Source organism: Caretta caretta, chromosome 13 (assembly GCF_965140235.1).
Source record: "Caretta caretta isolate rCarCar2 chromosome 13, rCarCar1.hap1, whole genome shotgun sequence".
Classification (NCBI taxonomy): Eukaryota; Metazoa; Chordata; order Testudines; family Cheloniidae; genus Caretta; species Caretta caretta.
The window spans coordinates 30,569,131-30,589,011 of NC_134218.1; the positions used below are offsets into that span (position 1 = coordinate 30,569,131).

The window sequence follows — 19,881 nt, forward strand, 5'->3', positions numbered from 1 at the left end:
ATTGAGCTCCCCCTGGGCACAACCTCTGCCCTCCCCACTGTGCCTTGCTCCCCCCGCTTCCAAATGAAGAGCAGCTGCATGCTAGGGGTGGCACTCACCTCCCCGGTGTCAGAGTCCTTCGTGTGAGCCACCTCCAGGATCCGATCCACCTCCACGTAGTCTGGGTTGAACAAATCCTCGTCAGGCTGGTGCAGCGGGAGGAGAGAGAGGGACACATTCAGTTTGCCTGCTGGGCCGAGCAGACCCGAGGGTGAAAGGGACATGGTCCCAGGGCTCCACAGTGCAGGGAGCACATACCGGAGCTGGCCCCTGCATCTGCCTTCAGGGGGCCACCAGGGAGGTGTCGGAAGAGCAGGCCCCTTGCTGTCCTAGAACGCATGAGAATGCTGGCTCTGTGCTGCCGCTGATGGGAAGGAATGTCTGCCTGAGCTCAGCGAGCGAGGAGCTCACACCTAGGGCACAAGCTAGCTCAGAGCCCGGCCCTGTGTGCTCGTGAGTCCAAGGGCTCCCGCCGATGAGCGGCCAGACACAGCCCCAAGCAGGCCTTCACACCCCTCCGTCCTGGCAAACCTCAGCAACCCGGGTCACCTGCCAGACACAGCCCCACCTGACTCTCCTCGACCAGCTTAACACAGCCAACAGCCCGGAGCCTGGCAACCAAGCTGTAGGGGCCCTCACCTCCCCACAGTCCCACCACTCTCCCTGGCAGGAGCAAGCTGCAGAGGGGTCACTGCCACCCTGGCAGGCTGTGGGGAGGGAGGGGAAGGAGATGGGTTTCCTTGTTGCACAGCTTAGAGGCCGAGTCAGAGCATGACTTGCACCCTGCCCGGGGTTAGGGGCACGATGCTCTCCAGTAGGGACACTGCGTCTGCACACTGGGCAAGGGCTGGGAGTCGGAGCCCCTGAGGGTTTACAGCCACGCTTACAAAGACATTGCCATTTCCTCAACGCTGATTTACACTCGCCAGGACATGGCACAGGAGCCGCCGGCAAATATCTCCGGAGTGAATGTTAGGAAACGGCTGTGAATGTTAGGAAACGGCTTCCAATCTGCTCACAAAGCGGAGGGGGAGGGAGCAGCCCAGCAGGGCCTGGGTGTTTATGGCTCCTTCTCTCCCTGCAACAGCCCTGCCCCAGGAGATCTCGCTCGCTCGCACCATGAGCAGGCACACTGCACAGATGAGTGCGTAATGCCAGAGGGCTCTCCAGGGAGCCACGCTGCCCCCACTCCTGCAGCAGAGATACTTCATGGGCTGCAAGAGGAGTCCAGATGCAGATGCCACCCCATGTTATACATCCCCTGCCCCGATACACACTGCCCTGGCATAATAGTGCCACACACACCCTTCTCACACTGCCCTGATACACGCTGCACTGGCATGATGGTGTCACACACCCCTGCTCACACTGCCCCAATACATGCACCCTGGCACAATGGTGCCACATGCCCCTGCTCACACTGCCCCACTGCCCTGGCACGATGGCACCATACACCCCCTGATCAAAGTGAACATGACCTGCTAAATTGAGGCACGAGGTGCCCATGCCAGGGACAAGCCACAGGGGGTTGGGTTAGCTCACATGTGGCAATGCTGGCCTGAGCCCTATGTCCTTCCTTAGACAAACGTGGACTGTCAGTGTGATCCCCCAGAGCCACGGTGGGTTGGGGGCAGCAGGGCTGACAGCTTGCAGTCATGTCTGGCACTGTGGGGGGTGTCACTGGCCCCACAGGCACTGCTGAATACCTCTCCCCCGTCTGCTTGGGCTGCTGTGAGGCTTCTCCTGATCATACACACGTGAGCCAAGGAGCAGAGTCCATCCAGTATCCCCTTCAACCCACTGGCATTGGGCTGGAGCTAGCAGCCAGCCCCAGGACTAGGAGAAAGGCTGCCTGGCTGCCTCCAGCTGGGACGCATCGCTCAGAACAGAGCTGGGGCAGGTCTGGCTGAGCCAGCCGTCAAGCTGAAGCTCCTGCACTGTAACTGGGGACAGCTGGGCAGAGAGCATGGCAGACGGCAGTGCCCAGCCGGGGCTCACGAGCAGCACCCAGCCAGTTCGACTAGCCCAGCTCTCCAGAGAGGAGATAGAAGTGTCAGCCGCCTGGCCATGGCCTCACCTCTGTGAAGATATGCTTCATCTGGGCCTGCTTGTTCCGAAAGCGCTTTATCTTCTGAGAGATCCTGGGGTCTTTCTCCAGCTCTTCCAGCGTCGCCCACTTGCAGTGCAGGTAGGAGCTGCGGAACAACAGGCAGGCAAACATGAAAGCCTGGTGGGTCGCGAACCCGCCCCCCTCCCAGCGTGAAGGAGCTCTCAGTGACCCCCCCACTGCACTAAGCCCTTGGTTTGTAACACAAGGCCAGAGGCTGGGGAAACAAATGGCTCCAGTACAGCTGAGACTGAGCTCCATGGCCAAGGATGGCAGCAACTTCCTGTTCCTAACACCCTGCCAGGGGCATGGGCTCAGAAGGAAGCCCCGGGGGAGAGGTTCCAAGCACCTAGCCAGAGCTAGCACAGGCTGGGTTTGCATCAAGCTGGCAGCCATCCCAGCAAGGTGGATGCTAGTGCGAGGGGAGCAGCATGGGGCACACACGTGCACACACACCTCCGCACACAGCACTTCCTCATACACACTCCGCACCCAGCGTACGGCCACACACACCTCTCTGAACATCTGTACACATACCTCTGCACTCAGCGCATGTGCACATCTCGCCACACACCTAGTGCATGCACGCATCTGCACACAGCATGTGCACACACACATCTCTGCGCACACCACGTGCATGCACACGCATATACTTCTCCACACAGCACTTGCATACACACAACTCTGCACACAGCACGTGTGCCAATACAGAACATAAACGTTGCACGTACAAGTTTCTGTACTTGACGTAGAATTCCTCCATCTCATAGGCCAGGCCGCCTGGATGAACCTGAAACCAAGAGTGAGCGGGTTAGCACCAGCCAGCGCAGGGAAGGGGTGCAGGGCCAGGGACCTCTCCCCTGGTCAGGGCTCCGACTCTGCTCCTCTGGCCTGTGTGTAAACTGGAGGCAGAACAGGAGCACGGGAGACAGCGAAGAGGAGAGCGGAGCAGCATGAGGCTCGGGAAGATGACGAGCGCTGCCCCAGGTCTAACTCGAGGTTTCAGTGGCCCTGGAGGGCCAGGAAGGTAACAGAGAGACAGAACTTCCTCCATGTGCTGCCCCAGAACACACTTCCGCAAAGGGCAGCCACATGCCAACAGCTCACCAGGCCCAGGCTCCCACCCGCGTTGGCTCACTGCCCGACTGATGGGCGACGGCCTTCCCCTGCCCAAGGCCAGGTGGGCACCACGTTAGCCCCACCCACAGGAAGCGCTGGGATCTACCACACCCCAGAATTGTGGGATCCAGTAGAAGTTGCACACAGCTGGCACTGTGGGGACCCAGTACTTGCCCCTTTGGGATGTGCAGGCTCTGTCAGACCCCTTTTCACGCACCTTGTCCCAACCCCGCAGTCCACCCCGCTGCTCCAGAAAGGGCAGTGTTCCCATCTCTGCCCTTCATGGAGCTGCTCTGTTGTGAGGCTCCTCTGCTGGCCTCACCCAGGCCCAGCAATGGCCATAGTCAGCCAATCAGAGCCCTTCTCTCATCGTGCCCACTGTATCCTGAGAAAGCCCAGAGCAGATGCTCATGGGAGGCAGCAGGGGCTGACTCCTGGGGAAGGGGAACTCCCGGTCAGTGGGCTATGCCTCTTCCTTGGGGGTGTCCAACCCCCAACGGTGTGACATCACATTGCCTCAGCCCCCGGCGAGGAGGCCATGGGCAGCCATAGGGCCATGTCAGTATGCCAGAGCTGTGCCCAGGTGTCTCCCATTTTTAGACACAGGAGGGGAGGGACACTCACCTCCTTCTGCACCAGTCTGGAGGCAAGGATCTTCTCAATGATGTTGGCATCATCCTCAGGGGGCTCCTGAGGGCATCGAAGGGAAAGCAGAGTCAATACCTTGGCCTGGTAGTGGGGCACAGCACCCGCAGCCCTGCCACACAGAGCTCACTGGCCGCCCCACTCGCCTTCCGCCCACTGGGCTCACAGCAGTGTGGGAGCCTGGAGCTGGTAAACAATGGGGTGTTCTTCACAGTCCCAGCTCAGAGGGATCAGAGCAGCACCACTCACTGCTCTTCAGACAGGCCAGGAGCAGCTTCAATGGCCCCTGGATGGGGCTGCAATTTCCAGGGCTGTGTTTGGGGCCAGGAGAGGGGAAGCATCATCCCAGCACCCTGGCTCCTCCTGGTGGCACTCAGCTGAGGCCGCCCAGACCCCACCTGAGCCCCAGCAGTGCCCAACGCCAAGGTGCTATTCCCTAGCCACACACACGTAGGGAATGGCACCAGCAAGCCAGGGGACGGGGAGGTGCTCTGCACTGGGGGCTGGACAGAGCCTCAGGGCCAGCGTCTGCCTGTCGGTGCACCAGCTCCAGCCTCTCCCAGGGGCACGAGGGAGCCAGCAGCGCACAGCACACGCACAATATGGGGGGTACCCTGAGGACGACACGTGTCCTCTTCCACCCTGCAATATCACAGAGTGTCCCAGGGCAGGGCATGACTCCCCCTCTCCACGGGGAGGGGCTTGTGCTCTGCCGCAAGGCTGGAGCAAGTTTAGAAGCAGACCGCCAGTGGAAGGGCTTGGGGGAGGGGGAGGAAATACAAGCCACAGGCTCCTGAGAGCAGGACAGGTGGGGCACCCAACTACATCGGGGTGAGCCCCACATCGGGGAAAGCCCCACACCTCATGGCTGGCTGCATCACTATCTGTGCCACTCACAAAACTCCCCATCTCCATCCCTGGGGGCACCATGCACACTGCACACGAGTGTTGTAAGAGCCTTGTGGGTGGGTTTTGTTCCTAGCCTTGGAAGGGCCAAGGTGCCAGTGGGTTTCTCTAGCCACAGTTGCTATGGTCACCTCTAAAATGCTGGATGTCAGATGGAGGCAACGAATGCAGCCAGCCCCAGAGGCCGCAGCTCGTCGGACTTGCTGGCATAATGCCGCAGGGGAGCAGGAGGGATGGAGCATTTGCACATAGTGACCCACCCAGAATGGGGTTTTCTCTGGGGTGTGCTGGGGTCAGGCCACATTTGCCCTGACCAGAGGGAAGCAGATGGCAGGTGGGACCAATGGGCCTGCCAAGGACACTTCCCTTTCCCATTTGGATTTCAGCAAAGGATTTGCTGGGGTCTCCCAGGAAATCTCACTTGCAAATCATTTCCATGGGCCAAGCTAGGATCACAGGCCTGTGACAGTGGCCAAAGGAGAATCAGCAACAGAGAGAAAGGGCCGAACATCTCCCCTGGGAAGAGCAGCAGGGTCGCGCTGAACAGCTCAGTAAAGGAGATGACTAATATTCACGCGGAAGCTTGGCTGAGAGCTGACTAAGGGGTACACAAAGAGAGGCTGTAATCAATATTGAACAGCTTCGCTAAGGGCTGGAGCAGGGAGCGAGCAGCCAGTGCTTGACACTCAGAGCAGAGACCCGGCCGAGAGAAGTGTCAGAGTCTGCCAGAGCACTGACACAGGGGGACCTGGAGAGAGTAGAGACATGGGCACCGAGAGAGCGTGTAGACAGGCACATCCGAAATGCCTCAGGACTCACAGTGAGTGGCCAGCGTGCCAGACACAAGGTGATGAGGCTACAAAGATGGCGAGCACAGCGCTGGGCTGCAGACAGACCCCATACTCTGGAGCAGGGAAGCAATTGCCCCATGCCGCATGGGTGGGCTGTGATCACACCCCCCACACAGGGCACTGCATTGCCAGAGATGCCAAGAAACTGGAAAGGGGTCAAAGATACCAGCAGGCTGGAGACACTAATCTCCACAGCCTCAGTCCTGACAGCTTAGTGTGGTTAGGGGATGCGGAAGGAGGGACATGGCAGCAGCCCACAGACACCCCGAGGGCATTAATGCCAAGGAGGGAGGGGATCACTGAGTGTGGTGTCGGGGCAGAGCTGGGTGGGGCAGGAAGACAGCCTCCCCTGGGATTAGCCTCCCAGAGAAGGGGCAGAGCAGGGCCTGCAGAAACAAGAGGGAGCTCAAGCCCCGGACCATGGGCTGAGAACAGGCCCTCAATGACCTGGAAGGCCGACATGCTGGGGCTCTGGATGGTCCTTCCTATCTCTCAGCGCTAGGAGGTGCTGGGGTTGAACGCTTCGCTTTCGGAGAGCCCCCCGCACACTCTGCAAGGAGCCATGCTGAGCTCAGCTGGACAATGCTCTGGGCAGCTCTCACCCATCCTCTTAGGCACATGCACTGCCCCACACAGCTGGCTCCCCCTCAGACCCACACGCTCCTGCTTGCTTTCAGTATACAGCCAACACCACATTCATGCCCCTCCCTCAATACAGCAGAGCCCCAGCCCCTCTCTAAAGGAACGGCTGGCGCAAGACAGGCTAGTGGGCCCTCCCGTACCTCTGCCTGCCATGCCAGCGTGGACGCGGAGAGTGCGGAGGCTCGCCCAGCTCCCAGCACTGCTATCGTCTCGCCATCGTCATCCACCACTTTGAAATCCAGGTCCTCATTGTATTTCCTCCGCTTCACCTGGCGACCCGAGCGGCGCTTCTGTGTGGTAGACAACACAGGCAATCAGAGGGCTGGTGGACAACACCACCTCTTCCTCCCCATGGCCACAGGGACTCACAGGGGACGGAAAGGTGCAGGAGGGGAGACAGCGCAGCCACACCTGGGAGAATCCCATCCCCACCCCGGCCTGTGGGATAACAGTGCCCTATACAGCAGACACTGCCAGAGTGCGCAGCTATTCTCACAGTGATTTCCGTCTCCGTCTCTTGGCTCTCACACAGGGCACTACCAGAGATCAGATCCCCCCTCCCCAGGTCAAAACACACAGCTGCTCACACGCTCCCTGAGAACCCCCAACACGGAGCACGGTGTTTGCACCCAGCATTCCAGCCCTGTGGTTCAGGTGCGTCCATTTCGGGCCCATCCTGGTAGGTGCCCAGGGACTGCAATCCTCGGAAACCATGGGGCATTAAGGGCGCCTGGCACCTCTGAGGATTGGTTTAAGCCACATGCTTTTCTAGCCTGGCTCAGAGGTGGCGGGGGAGCACCGAACAGAGGCCAGGGCTCAGGCTGGGGTGAGCACCGAACACAGGCCAGGGCTGAAGGATGCTGGGGGATGGTGAATCCCCTGCCCAAATCACATGGGCCATCTCTTAGGGGACCCCAATGGAGAGCTGCGCTACTGCTGGATTGTGGAGGGAGGTTCTCAACATGACGCTCCCACCCCCATGAATGGAGCAGGCTGCCAGTAGCACTGCAGCCCTGCTGCCCAGAGAGCCAGAGACCAGCAGGGCTCCACGGTGTTGGGGGGGTGCTGCCCATGCTGTGCTCAGCACACCCTCCTGCTGGCATGAGGAGCAAGGCACTCCCAGACCCACTGAGCTGGGGAGCAAGGGGTCAGAGGGAAACACAGACAAGTAATGTGCAAGGGCAGCGTGCTGACATTAACCCTTACATTACCAGCCGCAAACCTGGCCAAGGTAGCTATCCACTGACCAACTGCTACCTAAGCTCAATGCACAGGCACCCAGATGTACAAAATCAGCTGTAGGAAGTCAGAGCTGTGTTAGATCCCCAGGACGTACAACAGGCTCTAGCCAGCTGAGCCCACTGAGGCCAGCGCCTTGCACATACCTGGCTGTCGGCCGACTCAGCAGACTCCTCAGGGCTCTGCAGAGACGGGCTAAGGAGGCCTTGATCCAATTCCAAACTCTCCACTGGGATCTCGTTTTTCCTTTTCCCTTTCTTCTTCTTCTCCACGGGGGTTGGTCCTTGCTCCTTGCTGCCAGGAGAGACGGACAGTTAATCCCTTCTCCAGAGATGTCAGAGCTCAGCATCCAGGGAGAGGCCAGCAAAACCCTTTGCCTTTTTAGTTCTTTAATCCCACTTTGGGGAGCTTCTGCATCAGGTCACCAGGATGCACAGAGGCCAGTGGGGAGAGCTCCCCTTGGGAGTGAACCCCAGCTGTACGCAAGGCACCTGGCCCCACAGTCACAGCGTTCTGTGACCTGGCCCCACAGTCACAGCACTGCATGAATCTGGTCAGGTTGCCTGGCCCCATGGTCAGAGAGCCACACGGACGTGGCCAGGACACCTGGCCACACGGTCAGCCCTGTCAGGGAGTGTGGTCTACTGGTCAGAGCAGGTATCTGGGAGTGATAAGAGGAGGTTACCTATCTGTAACTGAAGGCTCTTTGAGATGCATGGAGTACCCCATCTGTATTCCACTGAGGGATCTGAGCATGCACCCGGAGCTGGAGCTTTTAAAAGTAGTAGTGTCTGTGTCCATACACATGCCCTTGGTTTCGTCCGGGGTGGACTGACTGTGCCCTCAGCTCCTTCTTCACCACAAATCAATCAGATCTGCGGCAGAGGGGAAGGAGGGCAGGACTGGAATACAGGTAGGAACCACACATCTCGAAGAACCACCACTTACAGGTAAGTCACCTCCTCTTCTTCTTTGCATGACAGTCCCTATGGTATTCCACTGAGGGTGATTAACCATCAGTACCTTAAGAAGGAGGAGGGTGTGAGGATGATGACGATGCAACCAGGGAGAGGAGGATGGCTGCGCCGAAGGAGGCATACGTAGAAGCGTCCTGCACCAAGGTGTAATGGGAAGAGAAGGTATGTACTGAACTCCACGTGGCTGCCCTACAGATATCCATAAGGGGCACGTCATGAAGCACGGCTGCAGTTGATGCTTGAGCTCATGTGGAATGGGCCCGTATCCCACGCAATGGAGACTGCCCTGATAACTGGTAGCAGAGCATAATGCACCCCGAAACCGACTTAGAGATCCTCTGAGCGGAAATCACTTGTCCCTTAATGCATTAAGTTACAGAAATAAAGAAGCCTACGGGACTTCCTGAAGGGTTTTGTCCCCTGCAGGTGAAAGGCCAGGGCCCTGGGGATGTCGAGGGAGTGAAGGCGTTGTTCCTCCACTGAAGCGTGAGGCTTTGGAAAGAAGGCAGGTAAGTGCATAGGTTGGTTGACACGGAAACAAGGGACAACCTTAGGCAGGAACTTGGGGTGCACGAGTAGGGAAACCTTGTCTGTGAAAAGTGGTAAAGGGGCAATCAGCCATCATGACCCCCAGTTTGCCCACCTGTCTCGCAGAAGTGATAGCCACTAGGAAGGCAACCTTTATGGAGTGAAGAGAGAAAGCATGAGGCCATAGGTTCAAAGGGTGACTTTGTCAATGTCGTTAGGACAAGGTTGAGGTCCCATTGGGGAGTGATGGACTGAACAGGAGGGTAGGTTCACAGAAGACCTTTCCAAAACCTGGAAGTCAATACATGAGTAAAGACAGCGTGCCCCTCAAATGGAGGGTGGAAGGCACTGATAGTAGCACTTGATGGAGCTGAGAGTGTGGCTGGATGCCTTCAGAGAGAGGAAATAGTCCAGAATAAGAGAGATGTCCACATTTTCAGGGACAAGGCTCCAGCTTTGGGACCAAGAAGTGAAATATTCCACTTGGCCCCACAGGAGCACCTCGAGGACTCCTTCCAGCTGCTCAAGAGAATGCCCTGCACTGCCGACAGGCATTCCCACTTTAATAAAGATGCCCATCCAAAAACCAAGCTCTGGGGTGCCGGATCCATCTGCCCTGTTGCATGACCAGTTCCGGGAGAGACTGTAGTGGGGAGTGCACTGACATGCAGAGAAGCAGGAGAAACCAGAACTGTCAAGGCCAGAAGGGGACAATCAGAATGACTGCCTCTCTCTCTCACCTGACCTTGTGCAGGACTCACCGTAGGAGCAGTAGGGGAGGAAAGGCATAACTGAACCGATCAGACCAGCAAAGGACTAGAGCATTGCTCTGGGACAGGACACCAAGACAGCCTCTGGAGCAGTATTAGGTGCACTTGTTGTTGGCCTGGGAGGCGAAGAGGTCCCTGATTGGAGTTCCTCAGCAGCTGAAAATGCTGGTGACTAGTGTTGTGAAGCTTCCATTCATGAACCTTCTGCTGAGAGAGTCCATGATTATGTTTTGAATTCTGGGAAGGTTCGCCACGGAGAACAGAATCTTGAGGATGATGCACCAATCCTAAAGGCCTCCGCCCACAGCACAGGAGACCTCGTGCCCCTTGCTTGTTGATGCAGTAGACAGTGGTATTTTCCGATATGATGAGGACATGACAGGAATGGATGGATGGGAGAAATGCCCAACACGCTCTCCTCACTGCTCTAAGTTCCAGGGTGTTGATGTGCATCCGGGACTCCCAAGCAGTCCAAGTGCCTTGAGTCATGCACCTGCCCATGTGGACCCCCCATCTAATGAGCAGGGCATCCATGATAATTGTCATGGAAGAGGAGGGTGGGAGGAACGGTATCCCAGTGCACACCCGAGCAAGATCTGCCCACCACTGGAGTAGGAAGAGGACCTCATGGGGAAAAGTGGAGAGAAGATCCATAGAAAGGTGCTGTGACGAAGTTGGGAATTTTTGTAGTGTTTTCCATGAATAGTGTGTGCGCACCTCAGTTTTCCTGTGTGCTGCACGTTTAACAAGGTGGTGAAAGAGGGTTGTTGGTGCAGAGGACCAGGTGTGACGTCGCCTAGCAGCCGGGACCCCCAGACAACAGCCTGTAGATGGGGTACCCTAACAACTGGTGACCTGGTGACTAAGAGGTCCACCCCAACTTGGCAGTCAGCCGGTTCTGGCCCGTGGGAGGACAAAGGGTTGAGGGGAGAGGACCCCAATGACCTGTTTACCTGGGACGGAAGACAAAGGACAGGGGAGGAGCTGTTGGGGGAGACGACATCAGATAATTGGCTGGATGGAGGGGGCTGCTGGAGTGGAGAAAGGGAGCAGCCAGAGCCCACCTGGATGCAGGAGAGACCTAGATATATGGTGCTGAGGGATGCTAGGCCTGAGGGCCTGAAGAGTTTCCTGTGCTAGGTTCAAATGCTCAATAAACCTTTCTGTTTTACGCTGGCTGAGAGTCACTCCAGCCTAAAGATCAGGGTTGCATTATTCCCTCTGGGAGTGGAGGCCCGGGGGTCCAGAGCGAGGGAACTCCCTGAGGGGACCCCCGGTGAGAGACAGGCGTGCTGAGGGCTCAGAGAGGTGCGGTTCCAGGAGCCAGAGGGGCCTGCAGCTTAACCGCTGAGAGAGAGTGGACCCCCGAGAACGGCTGTCACACTGAAGGGGTTCCTCCCAGGGACCATACAGAGCCAAGAGAGAGCACGAGTCCTGTAAGTCCAGGACAGGTGCGTAGGGAAATATACCCTCTGGAGCCATAGGTGTAGGCAGCAAAACCGCAGATGAGCGAATGCAGTCACACAAGTGCAAGCCGACATGTTGCCAAGAAGAGAAAGGCAGGCTCTGGCTGGGATAGATGGACTGGACACCACCCTGAAAATTAGGTCCTGAAGGGTCTGGAACCTGTCCTCCAGCAGGTCTGCATGAGCCGAGATCACGTCAGTACGTGCCCCAATGAACTCTAGCAATTACATGGGGTCCAAAGTTGATTTTTCAATGTTTATGCTCACTCCCAGGGAGGAGAGGTGTGTGAGCAACATGGAAATCGAAGCTCAAGCTTCCCTTCTTGATCGTATCGCCAGCAGCCTATCATCTAAATAAGGGAATAGAAGGATCCTTCCACAGTGGAGGTGGGCCGCCACAACTGAGAAAACTTTGTTGAATACATGAGGAGCAGTGTTGAGTCTGAACAGGAGAACCCTGTACTGAAATTGATGATGATCTGCCATGAATCTTAGGAATCGTCTGTGGGAAAGGATGGATGTCCACATGAAAGTAAGAACCATAAACCACATACTTCTTTCTAGGGAAGGAATGATGGCCGCCAGAGTGACCATACAAAACTTTGGTTTTCATACTAAACGGTTGAGATGATATAGGTCTAGGATCGGTCGCCACCCGCCTGTCTTTTTGGGGACTAGGAAATAAGTGGAATAGAACCCTGCCCTCTGATGGGCTGTGGGAAGAGATTCTATCGTGCCCATCTGAAGTAGGAAGTCCACTTCTAGGGTGAGGATACGGTTGTGAGAATGATTCCTGAAGCGCGGGTTGGGGATATGGACGAGGTAGTGTTTGGAACTTAATTGTATAGCCATGTCGAATGACATCCAGGATTCACTTGTCCATTGTTATTGCACTTCAAGCTGGCAAGAAGATAGCTAGGCACCTGCCAAAGCGGGTGGGCCAGGAGCATGGCATGAGGCACAATAGTTCGCGGCTCTCTTAGTGTTCTCAGAAATAGAGCTTCTGAGATGTTTGAGTGTGAGATGCAGGAGGTTGTGATGACAATGAACTGGAAGGATAGGATTGCTGGGTCCTCTGCCGTTTGCGAGAAGGCTCATAGGATCTTTGGAAAAACTGGGGAGCTTTGAACCACTGGGTTGGAGGTGGATGGTAGAATTTGAGCTTGGGCGGCGGTGTGTAGATACCCAGAGACCGGAGGGTTGCTCTAGAGTTCTTGAGGGAGTGAAGAGAGTCATCAGTCTTCTGATCGAAGAGGTGAGACTCATCAAAGGAAGATCTTCTATGGAGGTCTGGATCTCCTTCAGGAAGTTGAAGGAATGTAACCAGGACTCTCTGTGCATGACAATACCCTTGGCCATCGTATGCGAAGAAGTGTCTGCTGCGTCAACTGCGGCCTGCAGCGTTGTCCTCGCCACCAGCTTCCCTTCCTCTAGGAGAGCTTGCAATCGGGCCTGATCCTGCAGGGGCAGTTTATCAGTGAAATCCATACGTTTCCCGCAGGTAAGGAAGTTGTATTTCGCAAACAGAGTCAAGTAGTTCAAAAGGCAAAATTCTAGGTTGATAGAGGAAAAGACCTTGTGGCCCAAAAGGTCCAGGTGCTTCCCCTCCTTATCTGCCGGGATGAAACGCGGATGCTGTTGGTGAGCCCATTTGGTAGCTGCCTGAATCACAAGAGAGTTCGGTGGAGGATGGGAGAAGCGAAACTCAGGTCCCCTCAGAGGCACTTAGTACCTCTTCTCCACTCCTGTGAGGGTAGGTGTGCAGGTATCCAGAGTGTGCCAAATAGTCCTAGCTGGTTGAAGGATGATAGCTCATTGATTGGTAGGGCCACCCTGGCTGGTACTGAGGAATTTAAGATGTTGAGCAGTTTGTGCTGCTTATCTTGCACTTCCTCCAGTGGGGTGTTGAGGGCACCAGCCACCCTACAAAGCAGCTCCTGAAATGGTTGCAAGTCATCCAGGGGCGAGGCAGGAGTAGAAGACACTGTGGTATCCAGGGATGTAGAGGGGAACTGCTCCAGATCTAGTGGTACCATCGGAGTTGAACTCAGCGGTGCATTACCTAACACTGAGTCTGAATGCCTGGTGGATGATGGTCAGAGAGGGGAGAGAGGGGATTCCTCATGGGCGGAGCAGGAAGGTTCCAACAGCGGGTACTGCGGCCACGAGCCGCAGTACAGCCATCCTGGCGTGGATCTGACTGCGAATGTTGAGGAGGGCCCCATAGAGCAGGGTACTAAAGACACCAATGCTGGGTAAATGGCGGATACTACCATGAAGCTGACAGGGCCAAGAGTACTCACGCCGGCGGTACGGGAGGGGACGGCCTTGGTCCCTGAACAAATCTTCCGAATCCAAGAAATCAGAAGCCAGTTCAAATGGTGGTGCCATCAGAACTGAGGAAACTGTAGAAGGCTCTAGGGAGCAGGCGGGAACATGGCCCAAAGAAGGCAAGTCCAACCTGAGAAGTGCACTCTCTGAGGAGGCGACAGTGCCAGAGGGCAAGAAGACCTCTCCTCAGCAAAAGAAAACAGCTCATGCGGCTCCAGAGGCTGACCCAAGTCTCCCCAGATCAGTGGCAATCGCTCTTCAGCTGGAACCAGAGCTGGAGCGGAGGACTGCTATGGATCCAGAGGTTTCCTGGACCTTGGCAGTGCCAATCTGGAAGAAGTATGAGTTTCAGTGGACAGGGCCGACAGATACAATGGTCTGTGCGTCTTCTTATCGTGCTTGTGCGCCTTGGAACGTGCTGCTTCTCTGTGGACAGAACTCATAGATTGGGTAGTGTTCTTCTTGGACATGGAGGAAGACTTACTGCCATGCTTACGTGCAGGCTTCCTTGCCTCATGGGTAGGCCCCAACATGGGTCCATAGCGCTGGTACTGGTGGAACTGGACTGGAGGTCTGTGGTAGGAGACATGCTCTTAGCTTGCTCAGTCCAACGTATACGGACGTTCCATGGCCTGGATCTGACTGCAGCCTCATGGTGACTTCCATGAGGTGCTTCTTGAAGTGAAGAGCCCAGCCTTTCCGCATACGTGCAGGGAAGGAGAGACAGATAATGCAACTTATTGCTTGGATGCAACTTATTGCTTGGGGGAGGCACAAGGGCGGCATTGGTACTTGTCACTGACCGAGAATGAGCAATGGCAGGAAGCGCAGATCTTGAACCCTGGTGTCTTCACCATACTCCAGTACCCATGCCTGGGTGTTGGGAAGACTGAGGGGAAAGATGGGAGAGAATGGGACTAACAGTGAAAACGGCATCCCCAGTCCTTAATATCCAAAGAACTACCACTGAAACTATAAAAATAACAAAACTATTAACTATGTACAAGAATAAGAGTCTTTTTTCTCAGTTTGCAGAAATACGTCACAAGAGAAACAAAGAGGCTTCAACTCCGACCATGTGGCGGTGAGAAGGAACTGAGTGCGCGGTCGGTCTGTCCGGCCCTTTATCGGCCCTCAGTTGTAACCATGAGGCGAATCAACGGGGTATGCGTGAACCAACAGCGCCAGCTCCAGGCACATGCACAGAACCCTCAGTAGAATACAAGAGGGACTATCACTTTCCCACCTCTGAGATCCACAGGCTGAAGATGCTTCGAAGTACAGTTATTGCAGATCTCAGAGTGCAAAGTGCAACCCTGGCTTCCTGACCCACATGCCCCATGGACTGCTCCTCTGGAAGCTCTATTTGAAACAGTTCAGTCCTCTGCAGAAGAAAATGAACATGAGAAATCTGATCAGTTATCTCATGTCTTTCCCCACGTTGGTTCTGATACCCCAGTCTGTCAGCTCTGTGTGGGCAAAGTGGAAGGAGTTGTGAGTCTTCCCTGAGCCAGTAATACTGCTAGTTCGCATTGGGCTCTCTGAGACAGAGCCCTCTCGTTTCTAATGGTACCAAACTGAAGTGCTTGGCAAAGAGATTGGGGAAAGACGTCTATAATCCTGGTGCCTGCTAAAGAGATGATGATGTAACCAGGCCCTGCAGCCAACTGGCAAGAGGAGACCCCAGGTTTAGGAGGAGAGGACCATCACCTCCTCTCACACCTCCCACCTGGAGAGCTCAAAGCTCCTTTCAGACATTAATGAACTGATCCTCATAAAATGCCTGCTTGATGCCAGGGACACCACTACACTGGGACACTCGCAGCCTGCAGGACAACACTTAGTGCAGTGTTTGCCACATCTTCCCATTCTAAGTGTGGGACCTGCCCGTTTCCTAACAACACGCACTGGGGGTAGTATCCCTCGCTCACAGAGGTAAGGAGAGCTGAACTGACTGCCCCGGACTTGCACAGCATGTCAGTGGCAGAGTCAGCAGTAGAATCCACGTTTTGGATTCCCTGTCCCATGCTTTAGCCAAAACATCATCCTTTGCCAGGAACTCACATTACCCTGGGGCAAACGGTGGAATCCTATCTGCAGCCCTGCCACAGTCCCCGTCAGTAACGCACCACTTCAGAGAGGGAGGCAGGCTCGGGGAGCACACAATGGGTGGGGGATGACAGCCCAAAGCCTGGCAGAAGATATTCTCTCTGTTCATCTGCACTCTCTGCAGAACTCTAGCTCCCCCTGGAAGTCACTGTCCAGCTCTCTCTGCAAGAGAGGGATGCAGCTGGCACAGCCTCCCCAGCACCCCTGTGCCAGAGCAACATACTGCATCTGAAACAGGCAGTGGGAAGAAGTGCTGCCCCTCATTGTGAACCAGGCCATGAGCAACAAGCAGGAGCCCTGCGCCACCGCAGCACCCCCAACACAAGTGAGGAGAGTCCTGCGCCCCCGCAGCGCCCTCAACACGGGAGTGGGGAGCCCTGCACTGCTACCAACGCAGGAGCAGGGAGCCCTGAACCACCACAGCAGGCAGTTTGTGGCAGAGCAGGGACTTGAACCCAGGACTCACAGTCCCAGGGCAGTACCCTAACCGCTGGGCCAGCCTCTCCCCACCTCAGCTGTTCAGAGTGTAAGCTCTCTGGAGCAAAGACTCTCTCTACCCAGCCCATAGGGGCCTTGAGCTCACCTGGGGCCACTCAGCAGTACCGGCACACAAACAGCTAAGAGTACCTGACAGGGTAATGACCCGGCGGAGGGAGGCACCAGCTTGTTCAACCCAAGAATGGATCCAATTCAACTTACAACACACACACACACACTTTGTACAGTGGGTGAGAGAGACACAGACAGACCAAACTCCCAGGGCAACAGTGTCAAAAGTGGCCACTAACTGTGGGTGCCAAATGGGAGACACTTCAAGGGTTCCCGGACTGGGCTCCCAAAAAGAGAGGCGGAGTTCCTGGTGATCTGCAAAGCTCCTCTCCTGTCTGCTGGGCAGCTCTCCAGTCTCTTGCTTTCCCCCGACAGCAGGCTCACACACAGGAGTGAGACAGGATGATGGCCCTTTACTCTATGAGAGCTTCACCCCAACCCAAAGTCCAGCAGGACTCAGTCCACCCCCAGCAAATTCAATAGAAAGATACTCAATGGCTACAGCAGAGTTTGATCAAACCTGTCAAGCCTCTGCCCAGCACCAATGGGGCACAAACACTGGCTGCACATGCTTTGCAGGTGAGTCGGCCCCATCCGGAGTGAACCAGGCAATGCCACACACTGGTTCCAGGCATGCATCTGGAAAGCATCAGTTCAAAGACCATGTACTTCTCACACAAACATCTTTCCCCTCTTACAGGTAACAGAATCTCACTATAAGCCAAAAGGTTTTCAGAAGTGAACGCACATCACTGTGCACGCTGCTAGCTGTCGCTGTGCGTAGCTCTCAGCTGGGCCAATGAAACATGAGTCAGATTCCCTTTGGCTATGGCCAATTCCACACAGGTTCTCAAACACTAGCTCACACCACAATGTTTGCCAGGCTGCAGAGGAAGGGTTGCTGCACACAAGATGTATCCGTTGGATTGTGCCCCCCAGGTTCATGGGTCGGCCAGGGTTTGTAAAAAGTGATTCAGACAAATGTGACATTTAGGCCGTAAGTGGCCTAGCCTCGCACCTGTAATACAATTAAAGCCCTGAAAATGCACGGCCAGTGTAACTGCACAGTGTAAACGCACAGCGTAAATGCACACCCAACAGACTGACTGGTGTGTCACAATTAACAAATGTTCCATTCATGAACCCATGTGATTAGAAATCATTTACAGGAGACTGTGCCACTATGCTCAGGTCTTTAGAGTGTGCATGGCAATCTTACCATCTACATCCAGAGACGGCTGCATAGCGCTGCCTGGCCTGACCAGGCCCTCCCTCTCCTAGTAAGGAACCACCTACTCCATCCCAGGCCCAGGTTGGCCCTGCCTTCCCCATGTAGATTATTCATTAGCCAGAGATGTGTGTGTGATGGAGGTGCCACCAGAAATGATCACGACCTGCTCTTCACCCTCCCCAGCAGGGCTGGAAGAAGCTGCCTCTGCAGTGCTGCCAGCCTGGAGAACATGAGCCCCAAACTCAGATCCCCACCCTGCAGGGAGAGGGGCCGGGACAAGCACCAGCAGCAAATAGAATGCAGGAGCTGTTCACGAAAAGCAGCATGGCCTAGTGGAGCGTTCATGGTGCTAAGCCTGGGGCTTCAGGCAGCGTAGCGAGGATCTCGCCCACCAGCAGGGTGGGGGCAGATGAGCTGGTCTTCTCCTTGCAGGGCACAAGGAGCAGGTATGGAACCAGCCCGCTGAGAGTGGGAAGGGCCAGGCAGATGCTGAAGGTAGGGGCCTGTCTCCCTTTGGCCTGGGCCTGGCATGCTAGCTTCCCACCCTGCCCAGCACTGGGACCATGGAGCTGCTGGTTCACTCTGACATAGGAGGGACAGACTCCCTTCTTCACCTCTGTCCAGCCCACCTGTCTGCTACCCCTTTGTCCCACCCCCTCCTCTTACCCTTGTCTGCAGCCCCCACCCCTCACCCATGGCCCCCTGACCCAGCCAAAACACCGGTGTTAAGCTGCCCTTCCTTCCTGGCTGTTCTGCCCAGGTCACTTCCCACCTTCGAGCCCCTCCCCACTTCCATAGCCAGCTCTGGCCTCTGCCCAGTACCCTTGCCTACATTGCAATGCCATCTCTGTCTGCCCTCCCCCAGCCTTCACTGGCCCTCCCTCCTCCTGCTTTCATTCTCACTGTCCACTCAACTCCTCCTCAAGCCTTGCTTGGCCCTGTCCCTGCGCTGCTTGTGCCTCTTGGTTTGTCCAGAGCACCCCTGGCTTGAAGACCCATGCAGCCAGAGCAGCTTTTCCTAGGTGCTAGTGATTTACTGAGCTTGAGGAACACCACACAATGAGGGCAGAGGGCTCTACTGCATAGACCAGGACAGCTGCCGGCTCCCCCATTTCACACAAAGTTGGTGACTCCAGCTCCTGTTGAGTTGCAAACGCAGCCCTCACATAGGCAAAGTTTGGGAGTGCCCAGAGATGTTTGTCTCTTGCCAGCACTGCACTCCCACAGGTACTAACCTTACATCATGGAAATGCACTCAGCACATGGATTATGCATAGCATGCCACAGCACCCAGAAGCTAATCAATAAGTGTGTTTGTTACGGAACCCTCCAAAAACATTTATTTTAGCCAGCTGGACAGATAGTAAATCAAATGCAGCTGTGCATATTACCAGTTAATGGGCTTTCCCCAGGAATGGGAGCTCCTCTACTGGCCCATCACGTCGTTAATTAAAGGGAGGACAGACAAGCAAAGGCAGCAGTGTTACACTATGCAACACAAGAGAATTCACAGGCCCTCTTAGAGCTACAGGACCTTCAGCTGACTCTTACACTGCAAACAGGGGGAGAGGGGATCATGCTTTCCATTGGGAGCTTAGGGCAACCTACAATTTAGTTCTAGGGAGATGGGATCTAGTGGTTACAGCAGGGAAGTCAGAGACGGGACTCGTGGGTTCTGCTTCTAACTCTCACTCCTTTCTGGGTCAGCGTTCTCGTCGTAAAGCAGGGATAAAACTTACCTTCCTCAATAGGGCTGAAAGGGTTTACAAAGTGCTTTGAGATCCTCGTGTGATAGGCCTGCCAGAGGAAGAGCCTCACCCTAGTGCTCTTATTAACATCCTCGCTATTCCCACACTCATGCAAAGGGTTCCAGTACTAATCAAACCCCAGAGTCTGGCTGGAGTGCATGTAGTCTGCTTTCCCCATTTACTGACATGCTCTGGACAGATTTACTCTCCTATACCCACCACTACAACTTCCTTGGAATGGGAACCGCAGAGTCCTTGTCAAACAGACTGGAAGGCCTGTCTCGTGCCCCCACCATTTCAGTAAGTGCCTCATTACAGACCTGCCCCATACCGGAATGACTCCCACCTGATGCCCCTAAGAGGTGACAATACACCCAGCCCAAGGGCCAGGGAGGGGAGGACACAGGATTCTGCACAGCATGGTGCTAACACGGCTGGCGCGTCGTGTCGCCCAGCCACTAGATATTGCAGTGGTGTACACACACTTTGTACGTCAATCTCAGCAAGAGCCCTGCAGACAGGAGTGCCCAAAGGCTGCTGCCCACACAGCTCACTCCAATATGCTAGCGGCCATCCTGCCTCCAATACAGGGAGCCCCCCAGTCCCACCACACAACGCCCTTCT

The 19,881-nt window shown here is 55.6% G+C and overlaps 1 protein-coding gene across 6 annotated transcripts in view; it reads right to left on the minus strand.

Moving 5' to 3' along the window:
* CHD6 (chromodomain helicase DNA binding protein 6) overlaps positions 1–19,881 on the minus strand; it is a 181,725-nt gene that overhangs the window by 76,590 nt on the left and 85,254 nt on the right. For all 6 annotated transcript variants that reach the window (XM_048820466.2, XM_048820470.2, XM_048820465.2 and 3 more), the window contains 6 exons: positions 7,695–7,842; positions 6,450–6,599; positions 3,890–3,955; positions 2,878–2,936; positions 2,117–2,234; positions 99–185 (listed from right to left, as the gene is read on the minus strand). In XM_048820466.2, the coding sequence (XP_048676423.1) occupies positions 99–185; positions 2,117–2,234; positions 2,878–2,936; positions 3,890–3,955; positions 6,450–6,599; positions 7,695–7,842 (628 nt within the window). The remainder of the gene's footprint in view (positions 1–98; positions 186–2,116; positions 2,235–2,877; positions 2,937–3,889; positions 3,956–6,449; positions 6,600–7,694; positions 7,843–19,881) is intronic.